This window comes from Xiphias gladius, chromosome 17 (genome assembly GCF_016859285.1).
Source record: "Xiphias gladius isolate SHS-SW01 ecotype Sanya breed wild chromosome 17, ASM1685928v1, whole genome shotgun sequence".
Classification (NCBI taxonomy): domain Eukaryota; kingdom Metazoa; phylum Chordata; class Actinopteri; order Istiophoriformes; family Xiphiidae; genus Xiphias; species Xiphias gladius.
Genome location: NC_053416.1, coordinates 14241167 through 14262188, shown reverse-complemented (window position 1 = coordinate 14262188; position 21022 = coordinate 14241167). Strand labels below are relative to the sequence as shown.

Below are 21022 nucleotides of genomic sequence, written 5' to 3'. Positions count from 1 at the left end.
ATGGCTGGATACCTGCAATGCTCTGGGGATTGATCCGCCCACCATTATCAGGAGGCTGCAGAGGAGAAAATGTACAAAGAGAAATGTACACAATATAGCAGTGCAGACAAATCACAGAGAGCACAATTTCAGGTGAAAATGAAACCTTTCTCTGGACTCTGGTTGTGGAGTTGAAGATATTTGGGTCTCTCACTGAAGGAGCTTCAGCAGGTCAGAGGCTAAATTTTTGGGACTCATCACTACTTCACGCTAGCTTTACAAGTTAAAAAAAAAAGAAAAAAAAAAAAAAAAAAAAAAGGTCGTAATCGATCCAGCAGAATCAGACGTCTTTTTTGTTATTTAGAAAAAAGCAGGTAAAAGCCGAAGGTGAGGGTTCTTTGTTAAAACTTAGTTTAAGTGACTGTATTTTGCTACTGTAGAGCATGTGTGCTGGCTTCTACCTGCTTTTACTTTCTTCTGGTCTCGATAAATATGTCAATCATCTGACAATCAGTGTGTTTCCGGAGGAGGCAGGAAAAGGAAGTGATTGGGTTAACATAAACCAATGAGCCAATTATCAACAAAGAGCTGCGCACAGTTGGCGCAAACCTTGATGTTTCAGACTTCAAGAAACACATGCTGGAGCCGCATTACAATTTGATTGACTATGATTTCCTCTCAGTACCGATATTTATCTGTGTTCTTGTCAATACTTCATTATTTCGCAAATAAAAGGGGGCACGTTTAGCATTCAACTTATTTTTAATTTTACCATAAATAATAAAACGTATACATTGCTTTTTCACAAACTAAACCCAAAGAGGAGTATAGATGTATAGCTTCCTAGAAGCTAACAGAAGGAGATAAATAACAATATAAAAAAAACATTCAAAACATTGCAAATATAACAATGTAAATCAAGGTAAGTAGAGCTCCAAAGGAAGAATATGTCCATCCTGCATCATCTATCAAAGGTACATCGACAACATAAGCATGTTGGCTCTCTTAGTGAAGATAAATGAGCTGATGTTGGTGCTGTTACTTTCTATAGTTGAAAGCTATGGAGTTGGTTGGGGTAAAAAAATATCTATCTTGGTTACAGTCACAAGGTGCTCAGACTTTATCATCATGTACAGTAGGAAGTACTCATTTAACTTAGCTTTTGGAGCTCTATATCGGAGCTTCAATGAATTTCACAATGTTGCAATGTGGAGAAAGTGGAGTGGAAGCTGACATTAACTAACTACTTAAATTGTTAGATTTAAGATTCTCTCTGTATTTCTGCCATGATGATATGTGCAAAATGTGAAGACTGTTTGACAGTACGACAAAATGGATACCACCCAACCTCTCTAAAATCCTTCAAAAAACACACTCCTCAGGAGGTTGCATAATTAATATATACTCTGTTTATCCAAAAGGAACAAGCTCACAGTTAATCTGTATCCTGAAACAAAAGTTAGGCCTAAAAAATAGAGATTTGACTTCAGTTTACTTACTTACAATATTCAATATTTACTACAAGGTTCTTGAATACTAGTACTGGAAATATGGCGAGACAGTCCTGAACTCAACTGCATATCAATCCAGATTAGGTCAAAGCTACAGATAAATTGATAAATCATTAGGAATAAATTAATGTAGGAAATAATAATAATAATAATAATAATAATAATAATAATAATAATAAACATTTTGGATATTACCAGAAAATGGGCAGAATTGGCTTTTAAATTAGATATAGGTCATATCACCCACTTCTGATGTGACAATCATCTCAGACTTCGGATTTTTTGTACATTTTTGCACATTCAGATTTTTACTCTTAACATTTTGTTTACATTGGCTGCCTAGCAAGAGCTTCAGCAACAGCTTCAGTTCCTCGTTAGTGTCCGCACTGGTTGCGTTCACAGTGGTGCTAGGCGTTCAGATTGGTCTTGGCAGACCTTGCAGTCCAACAAAAAGTCACTACTTACACGCACAAGTTGGAAGAAAATAGATTTAAAGCCTAAAAATATACTTTGGGTCAATGTTAGATGCCTTAAAGCTGGACTACATAACTTTTGAAAAATGAGGAAATCCATTCTTTATCTTGGCAATGAAAAGTTGAATAAAAAAATATGCACCACTGTTTGGCAGCTACAGCTGTACTTAATCTGGTATGACCAATGTTAGCCGGACATTAGATAGACACTACTTTATAAAAAAGCAAGAAAGGTTCAGTTTGCATCAGCAGTGACTTAACACAGCAAACAAAACTAGTGAACACAGACACACACACACAGGAGTTTAGCCACTGAGGACACAGGTGAGGGGAGGAGACCGTCATGAGTTGGCCATGGTCGGCCCTGCTACCAAGCATGACCACTTTGCTTGGCACAGTGTGGCTAAAGCAGATCAAACCCAGGCTAATAGACACACCCTATTAATGACTCCACTTTACTTGTGCTACTGTTACACTACATTTATTTACTATTATCCAGTTTTTGTTAATGATAACCCCAGTGGATGCTGGTTGGCAAAAGCTACATAATTCTGCTTTGAGTGGCCAGTGAAGACGGCCGTATTGATTAAAATGAAAGCAAAGCTGTTCCATGAGACGCACAACAGGCTGTCTACACCGACCTGTGCCATGTTTTTTGACAGATACACCCGTTTTAATCAACACAACTGTCTACAGAAGCTGCATAATGGCTCCCTTTTCACTTATGCTTTACACGCATAGCTGTGACGTGAGGCATATTTCTTCGTGTTGTGTTTTGTTCTTAAACTTGCACGTTACTACAGTGACTGTGAGCTAGGCTCTGAGTGCTACCAAAACCCGTCTGATCACACAAGCATTACTGTGCCTGAGCTCATCTAGTGAAGACACTGGCTGAGGAAATAAAAATAGGTCTGAAATTTGTCATAACTTTCATCATTTGAAGGTCAATAGAGCTTTAAACAGTAACTTAAGTCGAAGGCTGAACAGCAGTGTTTCTGCCCTCTCTGGTGGGGGGTTCTTCGTCATAACTGATGGGTGTGGTCAGAAGGGTGCTTTGTCTGTACGTCATTAATGAGAATTTAAACCACTGGAGGTCAGCAAAAACATGATTTTCAGGGGGTGTTACCTTACGCCTTAAACTATTAGTAGTATTTGACTCGAAAGTGTTGGTATTTACACTCAGTTGCCAGTTTATTAGGTACACCTAGCTTTTTGTTGAAACTGTTTTAGAGAGGCACCAATTCAACTCTATGATCATCCTTCTAGAGGCCGGAGGTTTTGTGGGGCTGTTAACTGATACTGCACTATATTGACGGCCGTTTCTACTACTTTGTCCGCCTCATTTATATTGATGAGGGTAGGCTAAATAACAGAAACAACTCTCTCTGTAATGCAATACAGTTCAACAGCACCACCACCTACAGACTGTAAAATGATCACACAGTCGAATTAACACCTCTCTTGAACAGTTTCAACAGAAAAGGAACATTATAACCTTCAAGAAGGGAGGATTTATTGCAGGACTGTTGTATTAGACCGCATTAGTTTTAGCTAGATGTTCTTAATAAATTGGCAACTGAGTATAATTTGTTTGATTCATAGCGAGAAATATTTGGGGGAATATTTATATATTGGAGGATGATATATAGGGTCACATTTTAAGACATCAGCACAGAATATGGGAAACTTCAATACAAAAACCAGTATCGGATGAGTTATATAGAAAAATGAAACATCCATCCTTTTGCTTTTTGGTCCAATCAGCCATGACTGTCTCCCTCCAGCTTCACCACCACGTGATCTTAAACTCATAGATGGGCCTCTTGCAGTAGTAATGGTTGATAAGGTGCTTGTCACAGACACCAATGCACTGTTGCTCGGCAGTGATGCCGCGCTCAGCCAGGTCACTGACGATGCAGTGCAGCAGGTCATAAACATCTGCCACGGCCTCCCAAGGTCCGAAGGAAACGTCCACCTCACAGTGATGCTCAAAGAGCTTGGCCTCACTGTCCGAGCGTTCAAAGCGCAGAGAGTTAAAAAGGGGACGCTCATATGGAGTGATAGGCATCTCCTCCTTGTACACACAGATCTTCAACTTGGCAAATCGTGCCTTTTTCTGCATGGCCCTTAGTTTGGCAATCTCCACAATGCGCTCCAGATTGTCTGAAATGAAAACATACATTATGTTACATTTATTGATGCCATTTCAAAAATATTTAGAAACGTATTCAAGGATTAGATTCAGACTTTTTCAAGTCTGTCTTGTCAGGTGCCCATATGAACATTTGGCCAGTTTTTGGTTGCTGTAATCATTCCTTCCGTTCATACTCATGTTACCCTAACATTTTTACAATGTAATTAAAGGGGGGCAAAATTTGGTGTCCTTGTTCTGTGTGAAAACGTGTCCAACATTTATCTGAAGTTTCAGCAGTCATTGGACAAATCACGTGGACACTGCATCTGTTTCCTTTTTGAGCAGTGGTGGAGGGAGAGCAAAGCAAAGAGCAAGCTTTGTGCTAAAAAGACGGTAACTTTGAATGATATCCCCTATCCTTAAATCAAATCAGGGTAAAGTATATACTAAATAACTACCTAATCAGGTTGTATTCCTTCTCATTTGAAATAAAATGCCAAAACTTGTAAAACAACTCCTAACATTTCCTAAAAGCAAAATGTGTGTGTACTATGTATTGTATGGTTGGCCAGTCCACACCCAACCCAGTTCTTTGCTTGCAGGTTCAGGTAAAGGAAAGAAACAGCACACCTCACAGAGGACCCCTCATGAGCTGAACTTAACAAACGTTTGCTGCCACGTTATTTTGCAACGCTCACAGCAACGTGCATGGAGGGAGCACAATGTATTGTGGGTGGTCCTCTCTACATCATCGTCTCTGCATCTCATCAGTGTCAGGGGTGGAATTTTAACTGGGAGATTAAAAAGGTTTTGAACAACCATTAAGCTGCCACTCAAACCTGTTTCTGCCTTCTCAGCAAAAAAAAAGCTCAGCTTTATCTCTGAGTTTTAGCTATCTTTACTTCTGCCGAATACTGACTAAGATTTGATAAAATACTACTGAACCTGAGAGCTCCGTCGACAATCTGGGGTTTTTTTGAGTCACAACTCTTTCTTCACTGCTTTGCAGTGTGGATGTTGCAATAATGCAGAGGTTTTCAAACTGTGAGGCACACAGGAGAGTTGAAGAGGGGGTGTAAGAGATGAGGCAAAGACACTGTGTGAGCTGAGGTGCACGCTGGTAAAAAAAAAAACCCAAAACAAAACAGGGAGTTAGTTATTCTAGTTTGACCTGCTTACCAACGCAATCAACTGTTGAAGCAATAGCAGTGGCAATAACACACAGCTAGTGGAGACAATTAAGCCCTTTAAAACCCTGAACCCGATTGCTGCAATTTGAATCATAATCATACTTTCTGCTCTGAGTCATATCACAGTCAAATCTGAACACACCGTCACGAAACACATATTTTTAGATTCAGTGTGACTTACATCTTTTGAGGACATTATCGCTGATGTCATCGTGAATAAACATCGACAAATGCTCTTAAAAAAAACGTTCCTTATAACTGCAGAACTTGCCCGAGAACTATCAGATTTTTAAGTTTTTCTTCAGTATAATAGTGATTCAGTGATAGTTGTCTGTACATTCACGGGTTCACTGCAAACAGAAACCGCTAATAGTTAATTCGGCATGCTTTTAATGGTGTCGCTTTGCCAAAATGTGAACAAATATAGGCGAAAAAAAAATGGGGCTCATGTTGTGAGCCACACTGTAACTCACTGAATCCATAGTCCACAGTGTCAGACTTTAAAACCCCCTGCAATAGTGCTCAGTTGTGTAAACCGGCGAAGCTTTAATGCTCATGTCAGATTTAGATTTTGTAACATTTTCCCTAGTTCATGAACATTACCAGCCATGCTCCTTTCAGTTACCTTTGTAGTAGGGCAGCAGATCGAGGAAAGCTTGTCGAACTTTCTCTCCCGTGAGTGGCTGAATGTCCTCCAGGCTGTCCAGCAGCGGGCCAATGGAGTAGTACTGAGCCTCTCTGTGCACCGCTCTCACTCGGTCCCTGTGAGGAAGCTCGCCTTCTCGGAGGAAATTCAGGATGTCCCTTTGGATGGAAAACAGTATGACTAGAACATGTCCAGGCAAAACCGTGTTCCTACCTGAGTAAATCCTACTTTGACAACTCTGCTTTGATTTAAGAGGGCTGGCTCTATTTTAAAATTAAAGTGATAAAAAATAAATAAATAAATAAATTTAAAAAAAAAAAGGATGAAAATGATGGCAATGCAGTGGTGATTAGATGTACTACACTGATAAAAATTATAAATCAAACAGGAAACAAATTTTAACACGGAACTTGCTCATCACTGGTGCAGCCAAATGTTTTAAGAAGACACAGTAAGTTGACCTTTATTAGTATGATGGCTACTGATAATTTGCGGTTCTGATTGGCTGTCAGGTGGAATATGGAAGAGCAGGAACGAGTGAAACTACTCATTTATTTTTTCCTGAAAACTGCAACATTCTGATAACATATAGCTAGCTGCAAAGCCAATTTTTAAACCTGAACAATCAATAACTGTCATCTAGGGAGCTGAGTCTCATCTTATTTGTTCATGATCAGTTTTTTTAAAACAAAAACTCGTGTCGAGCCTCACTCTTTTTTTTGTGTAGCCAAGTTTCCACATTCTGTAACATCATCTCACTCTGAAAGTTTAAGTCACAAGTTTGAGCATAAAGCACCCGATAGGCAAGCCTGCCTTATGACAATATTGGATTTTCACATGATCTTTACATCGATGTAGTTAAGAGTTTTTATTCATCAGATATTACGATATATTAAACAGAAAGAGACATTCCTGCCTATTTTATCCCCGTACAAATGACATATAAAGTTTCTAAACTGTTTTTCTGTACAACTGACTACATCACTTCAATACATCAATTAGTGCATATACAGTGACAGAGGATTTTATCCATATTGCCCAATCCTGTAAATTATTACATTATGACACACACAAATGAATTAACATCTTTTTTCTCTTAAGATTCATGTTACCAAACCCTCTTCTGCACTACTGTTATTAACTTTTTTGAAAAGAAAAACTATTACACCTTTACTTTCACTTTCAGCCAGGTATACTACTGCTGAATGAAGTTATGACATAAATATATCACACCCCTAGCTACAGCAATTTAATCTGTGTACAGATAACACCTGCTTTTTTCCAGTGGTTGCTTTATATTTATTTTCAAACTTACCTCTCTGTATACACTAGCTAAATACTTATTTCCGCTTATCTTTATGTAGCTTTAAGTCTATATCTGAATCTTCCTGTTTATCTGTTCTCAGCACTGTGTTTAAGTTTACTGAATGCTACTGACAAGCGGACTCAAAATCCATTTGCAAATCAACATACTTGGCTGATAAAGCTGATTTTGCTTCTGCTTCTGCTTCTCTTCATGAACCTGAGGGGAAAGGGTCCTGGAAGATATTTGCCGCAGTGCACAACACAACAGCATTTATCTTCCAGCAAGACAACAGCCCCATAAACACCAGTATTAATATCCTAAATGAAAAGGCTCCGTCTCAGTGTCTTTACAACTACAATGGTTCAACATCCTCTGAAGGTTTTTTTTGTTGTTATTTTATATAGTTACATACCTTCCATCTCTCATTCTGTTAGCTCCTTGTGTTTAAATATTTAATACACACGTCCTCACACAGACACACACTCTGAGTCTTAATACAGAATTGACCTTACCCCAACCCACTTCTTACATAAGTCATACAAAGTGACTCTGCTCGTTATCGCATTCATATTTAAATTTAGCAAGGAAACACCATAGCTAGATCATTATGGTCCCCAGGGGGCGAATCCTACTGACTAGGTGTAAACCTTTCACTTTTCATCTAGCGCCACCATGAGGTTTAAAATTTGTGGATGAGACATCTGTGTCTTGGCCGCTGTTAGAAATTTGGAACAGACCTCCGTGCCGCCCGAAGGATGAATTGTAATCACTTTGGTGATCTCTTAGCTTTTCAAACCTCTGCCCTCTGGGAGCCGCTAACAAATTAGACTGGTGGGCCGCCACAGTCTGTGTAATTAATGGGAAACACTGCATGTTGTATTCGTTTGCTTAGTGTGAATAACGGTTGCAGTGTCAGCACCAACGGCCGACTTTGCTTGCAGGCTAACGTCCACATGCCCGTGCTGAATGTGGTTACACATTGCTCCGGTCGAGTGGTTATATGCCAGTTTATTCTGACACAGCCTTCATATAACCTTATTTTCATTTTCCAGATGAAAATACTGCCAAAACACGCCGGTGTTACGAAATGTCATCCGTCCCACTTTCCTGTTAATAAGGGAGAGGGGGACTGCTGTCTGCCGGGGCTGCAGCCCCAGCTAGTGGTGGGCAGCTGTGTAACATCGTAGATGCAACAGTTAACCAGTGTTGTACATTAAGAATATATTAATTATTGGTTTAACCAATGCATGTAATGTATGTATTTTTTATGTAATCCTTGACAATTTCAATTAATTTACAATTTAATATTATTTTGTATATAACTGTCATTTTATTGCTGTACTGTTACATGTTAACTGGTTTGTGTTGCAGGTTATTCGTTGTTTTGCACTAATTTAAAAAAAAAAAAAAATCCTCTCAGTGAAATATGATTTTTTTTTTGTCTGTAAGCTGAAGGATCTAAGCGGTGAACAAACCTTTAGAAGTCTCAGTAAAGTTTTGTTAAACTGTGATGAGGTTCATGATATTAGTAGCTGAGATGGCTACAGGGACAGTCAGTTTCTGCTGGCTCTGCTCACAAGTTTCCTGCCCTCTCCACTCCTCCACAATGCAGAACAACATTGTCATGTAACTAAAGGCCTTTGTTGTGTTCTTTGCATACCAATGAATTTAAAATCCACGACCAAAAATTTAGTTTACTAATGTATGCTGATGATATGGCTTTGGTGGGCCTTTTGTATGAGGCTGACACTGCAGAGATATTGGCCTTTTTTCTCATGAAACTTTTCTGCAGCAGTGAAGTTAGGAAAAAGTTAAAATTAACAAGCAAGAAAAAGCAGAAGCACATAGATCAGGTTACAACACTAGCAGAAGCCAGAGATGCCAACTGTTCTCATAGAATACCCGATTCAAGGATACCTGTCAGAATATGATGACTTGCCTTCAGCAGCTTTAAAGCCACTTTCACATTACAGAGTGTGAACATTTTTTAGGGACTACATGTTTTTTCTCCGCTATCTTGATACACTTTCTACTCTTGCACATAACCCTCCTCTCCCCAGTGTTTCTGTCATACTCATGAGACAATATTCCTGCAACTGGTCCCTAGACAAAGTCTAGTCTAAATAACAACTGCATTAAATAATTGTGAAAATAATGATGTCTCCTTCTTTTACATCTCCAATGGATCTAATATATTAAATCTATCGATATTGATATCTGATATTTGGCCGAGCTCCCTGGCCGAAAAACAGCCGTGGTACAGCTCACGCATAAGGTTGCTCACCCAAAGTATGTTCCATCCCGATCGATGAAGTAGCGTCCCTCAGCATCACGTGGGATGTAGTGACGGCCACTGAACATGGCAGCCAGCATGGTGTCCTCGTATCGCCGTAACGTGGACAGGCGTGTGGTGAAGTACATGCCCCCAACGTTAAGTGAGATGACCTCTGGAAACTTCCGAGGAGAATGGAAATAAAACCGGTAAATAACAACACCATAAATACAACTGCAGAACGGATGAAAAATTTAGAGGGGAAAAAAAAAAATTATATATATATATATATATATAGATTTATATATATTATATATTTTATTTATTTATTTATTTATTTATTTATTTATTTATTTTCCCCCCAGCCATGACACTAGCTGGGGCTGGGTATTTCATCGAAAATTTAATGTACGTATCAAATGAACTCACATGGCCTGAGAAGACAAAAGTGTTATTCAAATCTATTTATAATATTACAAGAGATGTGAAATAGGGTATATTTTACTACAAACAAATACAATTGTTTTTAACCACCGAATATGTTGAAGAAATATTAGAGATTTTCTGTTTCTTGTTAATAAAAGGTTCAGAGCGGCTCAGGAAGGCTTTAATGCAGACTTGATCTGTCCTGATCATCTGTCCTGACCAGAGTACAGCAATATTCGTTAAATAAATTTAATTATTTTGGTGAGTTTCTGGGAAATCTCTTCTCTTAATGCATGAGCTTTTTGATGTCTTAACTGCTAATCTGTAATGATGAGTTAGCTGATTTAATTATTTAAAAATGTGCTGTCTTTTGAAAAAGTAATTTTAGATACGTTTGCAACAAATTTACATGCGTCTTACAATGCACCCTGTCCAACACTTGTACTTATATCATCATTGACATTTCAGTCCACAGACCGTTAGCAGCTAAAATTAATTTAGACAAACAGCACCTGTGCTGTGTAGTAGTCATCCTACCTACTTTTCGTATTTGTCTGAATTACATTATAGGAGTTAAATGAAATAGTTCCACCCAACCCCTGTACATGCACACCATGGGCAAACTATCTAAAGAATACAATGCTGATTTCCTATATAAATACATGTGTTGTTGTTCTTTAATGGACTGCATCCACTAGATCACCAAAGGAAACCTAATAAAAATGTTCCTTTAGAGCAGGCTCTCGACCACCAAGAGCTGGTCGAGAGCCTGTGTGAGGATGAATGTGTCCCTCCAAGTGTCCGATCAGCCGTGAATTTACAGTCAGACCACAGAGGGCTATAAGAGGATTATTCTGCTGTGGCCATGTTTAGATCTTTCAGCAGGCTGGATGGTCTGAGGAGCGCAAATCATATGGTTGCTAATTTAAGTCATGTGACACAGCTGCTAGCCAATCATAACAGGGCCAGGCTGGCTTAACCAAATCCAACAACCGATATATATTTCAGATTCATCTGTTGATCATCCTTTGAAGTACTGAATGTACATTATGTTGTTACCATAAGTAAATACATAGTAAATTGTTAATATAATATACATATATTCAATGTGCAGTTAATTCTGTTTAACATCCTGCAGTTTACCGTACAGCTTTTAAGAATATCCACCTGACTTACTTACTCGGATTACTTACATTTTTGGACGGTTTTTTGTTGTTTCATAGACTAAATGATTAATTGAAAAAATAATCATTAGATTAACCGATAATAAAATTAATTCTTAGTCGGAGCCCTTATCCACTGACTGTATATTAATAGCCATATGCAGGCAAGTATAATAATTTGGTTGTAATCTTGTGTATTGGGAACTATAGTCATAAATTTTATTGGAGCTGCAACGATTAGTCGATTAAGAACAGAAAGATAAATCAGCAACTATTTTGATAATCGAATAATTTGTCATTTAGTCATTGGGTTATGCAAAGAGGTCAATTATCTGCTGTATCTAGCTTCTCAAAAGAGAAGTTTCTTTGTCATATATCACTGTAAACTGAAAAAATGTGGGGGTTGTGGGGGGGGGGGGGGGGGTGCTTTTGGTCTAACAAAACAAGTCATTTGAAGATGTCACCTTCAGCTAAGCGAAGGTTTTGGTTATAAGGCTATGGTCATAATTACTTTAGTTAAATGCACACTTAAACCAGTGAAGAAGGCAGTGAAGTTGTACACTGGCAGTGGCTGTGTATTTGTACTTTCTCTATTTTCAGTACATTTCTGCTGTTATTTATATATTCAGAAGTAAATCTTATGTCTATGGGGATACTTAAGTACTACCGACTTTTACGCCTGAATCTAAATATTATCAGAGTGCACTTTGCACTTTGTTAGCTTGTGTGTGTGTGTGTGTGTGTGTGTGTGTGTGTGTGTGTGTGTGGTGTGTGAGCTGGTTTCATGACATTTTCCACGGACAACAGTGCTGTATAGCGGCCTACCTCCTGCTCCTGTGTGCTCAGCGGAGAGCGGAGCGGCTTGCTGAGGGTGAGGCTCGGCGAGGGGGAGGCCGGATTTCGGAAATCGTCCTCCGCAGAGTCCGAGCTGGACATGGCATCGCTCGGTTTCTCGGTGTCCCCTGCGGCCGAGAATACCACCATCACTCTGGGTAAAGGCAGCGTCCGTCTTTCCTGAATGAAGCGTCTTACCCGTGTAGTAGCGGCGGGCAGCGGGCTGAAGGACAGAGACTGGCGCTCCCTGCTGCAGCCATCGGAACCGTTGGACCCGCTCGAGCCATTCTGCTGCATGCGCGCGACGAGCCAACTCTCCGCACAAACCAGAGGATAATAGCACGAGCCACAGCGCGCGACTGTTAATAACAACAACTACTACTACAGCGCGCAGCAGAGGGTGGGGCTCGAGCAGCTGCAGGGACACGCCCAGCCTTTAAACCAGCAGCGGAAGCAGTGAGATTCCGCCTTCCAAAATAAAACATCAAAGGCCACAGGTAGTAGATGTGGTCAAATACTTAATCCAAAGTGTTAGCAGTCCGGACTGGGCCCGTGCTGTCTTCGGTCGTACGTGATGTGACGTGTCCGCAGACCGTCATGACGTCCACTCAGCGAGTGCTCTGAGGGGCTCTGATCAGTCAGAACAACTCGGTATTGATTTCCGGTGTCCCTTCCCTCTAAGGGTACATGTGGATCCAAACCATGCCAGCAAAATGCCCCCCTACAGCATAACAGAGCCACCAGCTCCACCCGGTGTAGGGGTCAAGCACGCAGGCCTTTAGCTTTCTCTTGGTGTACGCAGTACATGCACTCGCCCACTTGTCGGGAATATGGTGAAGGATGACTCATCTGACCATATCACCTTTTTCCACATCTCTTCAGACCAGTGTCTGGTTTTTGCACCATTGAACTCTCAAATGTGGATTCATCGTTGTAATGAGAGGTCTATGGACAGCAACCCCACTATAACCCTCTCTAACTGTCGACGGACTGTTCTTGCTGACACGGTCTGATCCAGCCTGCACTGACATTCACAGTCACCTGAGGAAGAGTTTGATTTCTGTTTTTCTTTGCATATTGCACTAATGCACGAGCATCACGCTCATCAAATGTGCGCTGTCGACAATTTATGACCCTACTTACCGTCGTCTTTCCCATAGATGTAAATAGATGTCACTTTAGTCACTGGCCCTATTGAAACACCAGCCAGTTGAACTGTCTTTGTGAGTGAAGCTCCTGCCATCCGTTGCCCCAACAATGAACCCTCTTTCAGAGTCACTCAGATCTTTTCCTCCTGCCATCTTGATACAAAATCAGAATCAACTGGGCCTGCTCAGATTTTTTATACATGCAACAGAGCATGATTGGATGTTAATTGCTTTATTGCACCATGCAGTGAGCCTATGTGGAGCATCTGCATTTGTTTTTTTCTCCACTCATTTATTCAGGTTTTTCCTTTAATTTGGCCGCCGGATCGTAGATCGCTGCCATATAGGACCCGGCAACTCATTTTCAGCTTTGTCTATTCAGGCAGCTGAGAAAAATACACAAGAAAAAGCACAAACCACATTATATCACTTAAAATGCTGTGTGATTCCTTACAGGGGAGATCATAATTACATTAAAAACATCAGGATTACAAAGTCTATTTAATCTTCCATACAGTTTGGTGATCAGTGTTCAATAAGCCTTTTTTTTATCATAAAAACACCGACAAGATATGTACCCATGTGAAAACTGCATGCCACTGTTGCTGGTGAATGGCAAACTTAGTTTCCTTTTTGTAATTGTTGGATGTTTTTACATTAGACTCTGTATAGTCTCAAAGACATACCCAAGGCCTGTCTGACTGGACGTCAAACTGCACATGTACTGGCTAACTACTACTACAAACACAAAAGAATTCTGCACATGGGCGACAACTTGATGCAATAAAACAGAGTTGGTTCAGTTTCAGTTTTAACTTGCACTGACAAGCTGCAAGTGTTTAATCATTATGAACACATCAGGCGCTGAAGGAGACAGTGTCATTTCTGACAGGAGGAATCAAAGATCCCAGCTACACATCAACACGGAGACTCAGAAGTCGGACAATTGATATTGTCTGTTGGTCTACTTCCTCTTGCCTCTCTCTCCCTTTAAGTCTTGCTTTCAATCTCAAATTCAGATTTATTGTATTGGCATGAGTTTTTTAGAAATAGGTTGCATAAGGTTTACAATGTAAGTACTAATCACTCAGAGTGTCTAAAAGAAATAACAGTTTGAACATTACTACACAGCAGCAACATGCTTGCAAACAAATCATCATAGAATAAAAATGCAAGTATAAATGAAATTCAAAAATGAATTCAAAAAGGAGAAAAAAAATAGGGGGCGTCGCAATAACTATGCAGGTAAGACAACTTTTAATATTCTATCCTTGGATTGCAGCTCTGACAGAGCAGAAGTGTCTCTTTGTTGTGGCAGGTGGAGCTGTGAAGGATGGAGCACTTCTCCTCACCTACTGCATCCAGCTGAGGCAGCTTTTCTTCCCCAGGATTCAGGAGTATATGCTCCTGAATCCTGGACTATATAGATAGTGCCTTTTCTATTCCATTCAAGTAAATTTATGACATTTGATATTAATCAAATTATGATCAATCAAATGATATATAGAAAACCTGGGACTTTTGAGGCCCCTGGGCAGTTGCGTGTTTTGCCCAGTAATAGTCAGTTTCTTTGAAAAATAATTGGTTAAATTTCAGAATTGTGTACCGGTACACTGCATTGTAGCATTACCTGTTAAACTGAATGAACTGTCCTATTTGAACAAACATGTTTTCTAATTTTCTTCTGGTTTCTCCATTTGCAGTGCATTGGTGCCTGTCGGCCATTTCAGGCTCTCATTTTATCGTTGTACAACTATGTGCACAGGGAACACACACACATTACATACACTGCATACACTATATATGGATATGAAAATATACAGCTATTTTAGATGGACATATTAGTCATCCAAAACATGTGTCTCCAAAGTTTCAAGGTTGTGTGGCCGCGAGTTAGAGGTACAGCTGTATGACATATTCACACTATGGACTGTTTTTACTAAGCAAAACAAAACAAAAAAATGGAGATAAATCAGAGCACTCTATCCAACTACTCATGGTTCAGCACATGCTTCCTCACACAATAAAGTAAATAAAATAAATATTTGCTATACTTTTTTCCTGAGCTGCTCTATGAGTCATACTAGATTTGACAAAAATTTAAATGTAAACAGACAAAACTTGGCAAGAAAGTGGCAAAAATTATTTCTATTTGACAACAGAACTTTTTATTTGCATGCAAAGGTCACGCTAATGTATTTAGCCTCTTCTAACGCTCAGGAGTATTATTTCATTATGGAGCTAATGTGGGCGCTACTGTGAGCTATGATTAGCTTGAATGAGGCTTCAGGTATGAGCATTTGTCCATGGCCCATACCCGTCCTGTGGTGACAGCTCCCCCTGTCACTACAATGGGTAACAATAGAAGTTTTATGGATAATGAAGGTGGCTGCGAACTGTTCAGTCTCTATATGGCAGGAATACCTGGGATATTGATCCACCCCCAATTGTCTAAACTTAGCCAAGGTGGTTGATGTGGTCAGGTCTATATAACTGCAGAGGGTGATGAAAAAGTTACCTCTCAGGAAGCTCGGAACGTGCTGAGAAACTCCTCGCCATGGTAAGCCTGCCCTCCTTCACATCCTTCTTTATTTGTCTGTTCTCCTCGCCTTGTTTGCTCAGGTCTATTCTCTTGGGTCGGTGGTAGGAAGAAAGAATATCCGGTTCACAAGGATACGCAAGGATGGAGGTGCCACATTGCTGTATCTCTGAGAAATATGATGTGGAAAAAACTAATACCAGACATTTTCATTTAGGTTATTAGACCTAAAAGGTTACATTGAATATATCACAAGACTGTCATCATGGTTAAATAATGTAAATGCTTGATCCACACAAGAAAAATGGAGGGAAAACTTGCCTGTATTTTTTATTTTTATTTTCATGTGTTTTCTTTAAGTGGCTGTGTTGAGCACTCCCAGAGATCCAACGTATAAAGACTAAACTTAAAGCAGAGTGCGTCTCATGTGACTCCTACATGTCGTACATTGTTGAAATGCAGCCAAATAAATAAATAGATAAAACTAAATGCCCTTGTTCAGTGTTAGCAGATTGGGCCATTTTCTGACCAGTTGGGCTACTTTTTATACAAATGGGCATGTTTTGGGCGGGTTGTAATAATTTGGGCGGTTCCTGCGATGAAAGGTTCGGCTACATTCCGATGTTGGGGCATTATCCTTTGACTCTTCTGCCCTCACGCCCTTATGTGTGTAGGTGCACATCTTTGCACCAAGGTAAACACACTTCCAATAAAGGTTAGATTTCTTTTGAAATTGTGAAACTCTAGAAGTACTGGATAACAAATTCAATGATACTGATCAAAAAATCAGGAAAAAACGAGATCCCATAAACTAGAGTTACCAAATGTACTGTAAAGGAATTAGTAAAGTACAGTACAAAGAAAGTAGAATTCATAAATGTTTGATATACAAGCAATCTCTCAAATTCTTCCATCAGGCACCAAAGAAGGCGAAGAAGAAGACGATCGAGGCTGGCTCAAATGTGTTCAGCATGTTTGAGCAGGCACAGATCCAGGAGTTCAAGGAGGTGAGACAACTGCCTAAATTTACGCCTGTCACATTTTTAGTTATCTTGTATTACAAATAATTGCACCTGAGCTTTAAGCACATAACTACGCCTAAAACAACAAACTGTCTATTTTGCATTTTTGTACATATTGAAAAAACAAGATATATTGTCCCTTTAGACAGATCCAGTCTAGCTATTCCCCCTGCTTCCAGTCTTTATGCTAAATTAAGATTAAAACATCCCGACTCCAGCTCCAATTTAACACACAGACATGAGAATAATATCAATCTTCTTATCTCACTCTTTGAAATAAACATATTTAGGAAAACTGTTTAACTATTCCTGTAACTATAGTTATTTTACAGATACACATTTTACATACCAAACGATCAGCTCATAGAATAGGATGCTTTGCTGTAGATTAAACCTGATTAAGTATACCGAATTAAAAATTATCTCCATCACCAGCTAGAGCATTAAAATTTGTACGTTATTGAATCATTAATGATAACGCAGCAACATATTGCTGATAATATCACTGTGCTTGTGCTAAAAACAAAAAAAAATGAGTGTAGGTCTTTTCCTTGTCTAATTGTAATTGTGCCCAAGTTCCTTTCACTTAACTGAAGGATCTGTACACTTCTTCCACCTATAGTTATTACAGTATAGGACACTGGGATATTTGCTCAAGTTGAAAAGTAAGTAATAAGGACATTGCCTATGGCAGATGATTCTCTCCATGACCTATCAAGGCCTGACAGGCTGCAGGTCGAAGGTTTGTCAATCCGTGAAATAAGATGCTGTAGTGTTTGAGTCAAATGAAAACATGCACACTAACAGGGGAAGATGCTTTTAATGAATGCATGTTGATTAAAAATGTAGTTTTAAGATGTGAGATTCTATGCAGTAACATACACAACTGCAGAAAAATGACATCTCTGTGCATTTCTTACTCCAGGCCTTCACCATCATGGACCAGAACAGAGATGGTTTCATTGACAAGAGCGACCTGAGAGACACGTTCGCTGCTCTAGGTGAGCAGGTGGGCTCTACGGTAGCTTGCCTCGGGCTACAAGTCAGGTGTTAGGGGCTGCAGGGAAGGCCTCACTGTCACAGAAATCCAACCGATCGTCCGAGAGATGGATCGCTGATTGTTCAGACAGCTAATGAGGCACTGAGATCTGGCAGACATTCGGCTCGATTCCAAAATCAGTCGGGGGCGACCAATTCTGTATTAAAATCAGGCTTGGTTGGTACTTGCCTTGAGGTTTTAGTCTGCTTCAGTTGAAATGCTCGCTGGGTTGTCTAACAGTGTCTGAAACACCTCCCCCCACAGCTTTCCATTGGTGGGTGGGGCTACATCCAACAAATTACTATAACTTTCTGAAACCAGTAATTTGGCGAACATGTCTACCTCACAGAGCGATTGGCCAGGTGTGCGGAGGTGAGAAAGTAAACAGGAATGATGGACTAAACTCTAGCTTCATTTTTCACTTCACTTCTGTCCCTTTTCATGTGAGTGCAACAAAATGAATGCTTTTTAGGAGAGACTATCTGGGAAGTTTCAACTGACAATATAACACAAGGAGCGTCCCCATATGGACTCTGCCGAAAGACGCCCATCAGCATTAGGTGAGTAGCGTTGTGATTTATTGCTTTGTCTGCTCTTTGTGCAGGACGTCTTAATGTTGGCAATGATGAGCTGGATGAGATGATGAAGGAGGCTCCGGGCCCCATCAACTTTACCATCTTCCTAGCTATGTTTGGAGAGAAGCTCAAAGGTTAGTCAGGCTTTCTGTGAACTAGAACTGGTTTCCCGTTGATGTTTAACCGCTGCTACACCAAGCTAACTAGAGTATATAATAGTAAAAAAATTAAAAAGTAAATAATATTAAAGCAGTCTTCTTGAAACATCTTTCACTGTTTAGGAACCGACCCTGAGGAAACCATTCTTAACGCTTTCAAGATCTTTGACCCTGAGGGAAAAGGCGTCTTAAGAGGAGAGGAGTAAGCATTTTAAAATATCTTTACAACAAGGCCATATTACAGCCATACTAGTGGCTCTGTCGATGAGCCAATAAGAATTAAAAAATTTTAAGGGGGAAAATATTTGTCAAGATTTAAAAACAAGTAACAAATTGTAGTTTTCCTTTCACAGCATCAAATACAACCTTATGTCTCAGGCAGACAAGTTCACAGAGGATGAGGTAATGCATGTCCGTCCATCACTACTTACAGGGGCCTGTTATTCCTTCTGATCCTGGCATGATGAAGTGGTTATTAATGTCATTAATGATGGATACATAGCACCTTCACGCTGAAAAGGACCGCCATGTGTGTTGATACACCGTAAACTAGACAAAGGAGAACCTGCATGGCATGCTTTGTTGTGGTAAACCATAGATCCAGTACCAGGATACTCGCGCTGAGCCCAGGCAAGAAACACAAGAACCAGTCGCTTGCAGTTCTACATCTGCCATCTAACAGTGGCTGTTTCTACTGTTTGAATTCCTTCATGCAAAGCAGCCAGAGCCATCATTTATCGTTTCAATAAAAAAAGTGTCAGATGACAAAGTGAGAACGATATGACAATGAGAAAGGGGTTGCTCGTGGTTTGGTGATGAAAATACAGACAGTTATCTCTTAAATCTGCGGCTCCCCTCGGCTTTACAGAGCTTTATAGTGCGTCTAAGCTCATTGTTTAGTTGTGGAGATCAAAAACAGAGCTGAAAAAAGCTTGCTCCATAACTATGGGATGTGTAAATAATACTTAAAAAGTGATAATAAGTCAATACTGTGTTCACAACCTGTTTCCACTGGCCCTAAGTGGCCCAAAAATAAATAAATAAATAAATTAAGTTACTGCAGTTTTAATCTGCTCCTCTGACCAAGTAGCAACAAATACATATGTCCACAGCTTGTTGTGTTGCCCTTTTGACCACTAATTGTGGACAACACAGTACATTTCCCGTGGCGGCTTCACGATAAAATCTTTTAATGTGAGGCAGCAGCAGGAAATGTTCAGCTTGCATCAGTAGCAACTTGTCACAGTGCTGATGCAGCTGAAAGTGATATCTGAAACCATGACCAGGGACGTTGGAGGGGAACTGAGCTCCAAACCCAAGAGACTCAGTTCCAGGCTATAAAAGAATTGAGAGCTGCCGCACATACGCTAATTATGAGCAACGGAGTTGAAAAACAATATTAACATCAGGCTCCGTAATTGTAATACCTCATCGGCAATATGGGGAATTTCTGACAGTGATATCTCCTATATGTTGAAAGAACTACAGATGTGCCAACAAACCACAAAACGGCTGCAAATCTGACATCACTGGGAGTCATATCTAAATAAAATCCTAAATTAACACTAATACAATCGATTTACTTCATTTTACAGCAGCAATGCACAGTTTGTATGTGTTTTCACTTGTAGACCACTCCTGTCACTGCAAAAGTAGCTCACTAATCAGCATTCATATCTTTTTGTTTAATTAGAGGGCTTTAGAAGCGCTGGTAGTTTTTTTTTTTTTTTTTTTTTTTCTTTGGAGAGAGCCAGGCTAGCTGTTTCCCCCCTTTTTCTGGCCTTTATGTCAAGCTAAACTAACTGCCTCCTGGCTGTAGCTTCATATTTACTGTGCAGGTATGAGAGTGGTATCAATCTTCTCATCTAAATCTCTGCAAGAAAGAGATTAAATGTCGAACTACTGCTGTAAGAACCATGTTGGGTCAAACTGAGAAATATACTAAGTCGCAATTCACTGCTCAAACGTTTTAATAAATTATTTAGATTTTTAACTTTACAACGCTGATCACATTTCAAATATGCATGCATCAAGCACATGGTTATCCTGCTTCCTTGAGTTCCTTCACCATCAATGAAGAGTTTTGACTCTCATCTCACCTTCCTTCTTTTAGGTGAACCAGATGTTCACAAACTTTCCCCTGGATGTTGCTGGAAACCTGGATTACAAGAACCTGTGTTACATCATTACCCATGGAGAGGACAAGGAGCAGGAATAAACCAGCCAATAATAAGCCTCAAATCACCTTTCAATCACATGCCATCCGAGATCCTTCAACCAAACATCAACACATGTTGTCTTCTATCACCCACAGCTTTGACAATAAAAGTTTCAGAAGAGTCCTGTGTTCATTGCTTATGTATGAGCTGGTTTATGTGGCATTGAAGAGACACCCCACATCTTCTGGCTGCCGTATTCATTAGAAAGACAAACATATGTCTGCACACTGCTACCTTGTTCCCAGTTTTGTCATTCTACATGTTCTGGTACATGGCAACAGGATGACCCTAATGCTCAGACAGAGGATAAAACTAAAGGTGTTTTATCATAATTACCGTTGAAATAAACAGGCTTACAGTCAGAGGTGGAAAAAGCATTTAGATCCTT

The 21022-nt window shown here is 39.8% G+C and overlaps 2 protein-coding genes across 2 annotated transcripts; one reads left to right on the top strand and one right to left on the bottom strand.

Annotated features, from left to right (window-relative positions):
• Positions 1 to 738: 738 nt before the first annotated feature.
• Positions 739 to 12301, bottom strand: kctd7 (potassium channel tetramerization domain containing 7). The gene is made up of 4 exons (XM_040150479.1): positions 11926 to 12301; positions 9524 to 9693; positions 5913 to 6091; positions 739 to 4126 (listed from the first exon to the last, which is right to left on the bottom strand). Exons 1-4 carry the CDS (start codon positions 12229 to 12231, stop codon positions 3750 to 3752), a joined length of 1032 nt encoding a protein of 343 aa, XP_040006413.1. The 5' UTR covers positions 12232 to 12301; the 3' UTR covers positions 739 to 3749.
• Positions 12302 to 16537: 4236 nt separating this feature from the next.
• On the top strand, positions 16538 to 20709 carry LOC120802566 (myosin regulatory light chain 2B, cardiac muscle isoform-like). Its single transcript, XM_040150511.1, has 6 exons — positions 16538 to 16628; positions 17569 to 17644; positions 18287 to 18391; positions 18539 to 18617; positions 18769 to 18817; positions 20529 to 20709. The coding sequence occupies exons 1-6, from the start codon at positions 16593 to 16595 to the stop codon at positions 20631 to 20633; spliced, it is 450 nt and encodes a 149-aa protein (XP_040006445.1). The 5' UTR covers positions 16538 to 16592; the 3' UTR covers positions 20634 to 20709.
• The last annotated feature ends 313 nt before the right edge of the window (positions 20710 to 21022 follow it).

What these genes read in the sequence shown, in the direction of transcription:
- LOC120802566 (XM_040150511.1), top strand. Translation starts at nt 16,593, where the DNA reads ATGTTTGAGCAGGCACAGATCCAGGAGTTCAAGGAG. An exon ending in AGACACGTTCGCTGCTCTAG is followed by an intron (nt 17,645 to 18,286) that starts GTGAGCAGGTGG and finishes CTCTTTGTGCAG; the next exon opens with GACGTCTTAATGTTGGCAAT. An exon ending in ACAAGTTCACAGAGGATGAG is followed by an intron (nt 18,818 to 20,528) that starts GTAATGCATGTC and finishes TCCTTCTTTTAG; the next exon opens with GTGAACCAGATGTTCACAAA.
- kctd7 (XM_040150479.1), bottom strand. Translation starts at nt 12,231, where the DNA reads ATGCAGCAGAATGGCTCGAGCGGGTCCAACGGTTCCGATGGCTGCAGC. An exon ending in TGAGCACACAGGAGCAGGAG is followed by an intron (nt 9,694 to 11,925) that starts GTAGGCCGCTAT and finishes TCTCCTCGGAAG; the next exon opens with TTTCCAGAGGTCATCTCACT. An exon ending in TCTGCTGCCCTACTACAAAG is followed by an intron (nt 4,127 to 5,912) that starts GTAACTGAAAGG and finishes TTTTCATTTCAG; the next exon opens with ACAATCTGGAGCGCATTGTG.